The sequence below is a fragment of the Lathyrus oleraceus genome, chromosome 6 (genome assembly GCF_024323335.1).
Source record: "Lathyrus oleraceus cultivar Zhongwan6 chromosome 6, CAAS_Psat_ZW6_1.0, whole genome shotgun sequence".
Taxonomy (NCBI): Eukaryota; Viridiplantae; Streptophyta; class Magnoliopsida; order Fabales; family Fabaceae; genus Lathyrus; species Lathyrus oleraceus.
This window is the reverse complement of record NC_066584.1, coordinates 402,457,225-402,458,583: the sequence shown is the minus strand read 5'-3', so window position 1 is coordinate 402,458,583 and position 1,359 is coordinate 402,457,225. Positions and strand designations below refer to the sequence as shown.

The following is a 1,359-nucleotide window of genomic DNA, read 5'->3' as shown; positions in this document are numbered from 1 at the left end:
ACTTTATTGCAACCCAAAGCCAACAAAAAAAAGAGTTTACAAACCAGAACATTCACACGAATGAGTTGATTAAGCAATTGGCAAGTAAGGTTGACTATATGGCTACTGATAATAAAATTCTAGAAACCCAAATTTCTCAAGTAGCCCAACAACAAGCAGAAACAGCATCCCCAACTGAAGTATTTCCTGGCCAACCACAGTCTAACCTGAAAGGTCATGCTAATGCTATCACACTGTAAAGTGGGACAAAATTAGATGTGCTAATGGATCCAAGAATTCAAAATCTGCCCATGTCTCAACAAAATGAAAAACAAACTAAAAAGGTAACAAACAATGAACCAAATGACAACGGGCAGGATAATAAAACCAAAGAGGTAATCTAGAAAGAGAAATTGTACATGCCCGTACCATCATATAAGCCACCCATTCCTTATCCTCAAAGACTAGCTAAATCCAAAATGGAAGGTCAGTTTAAGAAATTTGTAGAGCTTCTGAAACAACTTAATATTACGATACCCTTTACAGAAGCTATTACACAAATGCCTTCCTATGCCAAATTCCTTAAAGAGATCCTATCCAATAAGAAGAAACTTGATAATAATGAGTGAGACAATGACACTTACTACAAAGTGTAATCATAAAATTTGCGATAGACAAAGCTCTTTGTGACCTAGAGACTAGTGTCAGTTTAATGCCCCTTTCGATTTGTGAAAAACTCAAATTAGGAGAACTAAAACCCACAAAAATGTCTCTCCAACTAGATGATCACTCTGTTAGATTTCCTGTAGGTATGCTAGAAAACATTCCCATAGGAATTGGTCAATTTTACATTCCCATAGACTTTATAATAATGGACATAAAGGAAGATTCCAACATTCCAATCATATTAGGAAGACCCTTTTTTGCCACTGTTGGTGCCATTATTGATGTGAAACGAGAAAAACTAATCTTCAAGGTCGATGAGGAGAAAATCGAATTCATTCTTTCACAATTCCTAAAGGAACCTACTATAAACGATACTTGCTATTTCATAGGCATCATCGATGAATGTGTAAAGGAAATGGAGATGGAACCACCTAAGGATACTGAAGTCCTAAAAATTCTTGCACCTCCTATATTAGAAGATGATGAATAGCGTGAACCATATGTGGATGACAACTTAGGAGAGTGTCTCGCTCTAACTCCGAATCATATGCCTTGCCCAAATAAACCTTCTGTAGAACTTAAGACACTTCCCAAAAACTTAAGGTATGAATTTCTAGATGAAGAGCTTGAACGCCCAGTAATAGTCAACACAAACTTAGGTCAGAAAGAAACTGAGCAATTATTGGATGTTTTAAGGAAGTACCCTACAACCCT

At 36.4% G+C, this 1,359-nt stretch overlaps 1 protein-coding gene across 1 annotated transcript; it reads left to right on the top strand.

Moving 5' to 3' along the window:
* Positions 1-745: 745 nt before the first annotated feature.
* LOC127095854 (uncharacterized) lies at positions 746-1,135 on the top strand. Its single transcript, XM_051034486.1, has one exon. The coding sequence runs from the start codon at positions 746-748 to the stop codon at positions 1,133-1,135; it is 390 nt and encodes a 129-aa protein (XP_050890443.1).
* Positions 1,136-1,359: the final 224 nt, after the last annotated feature.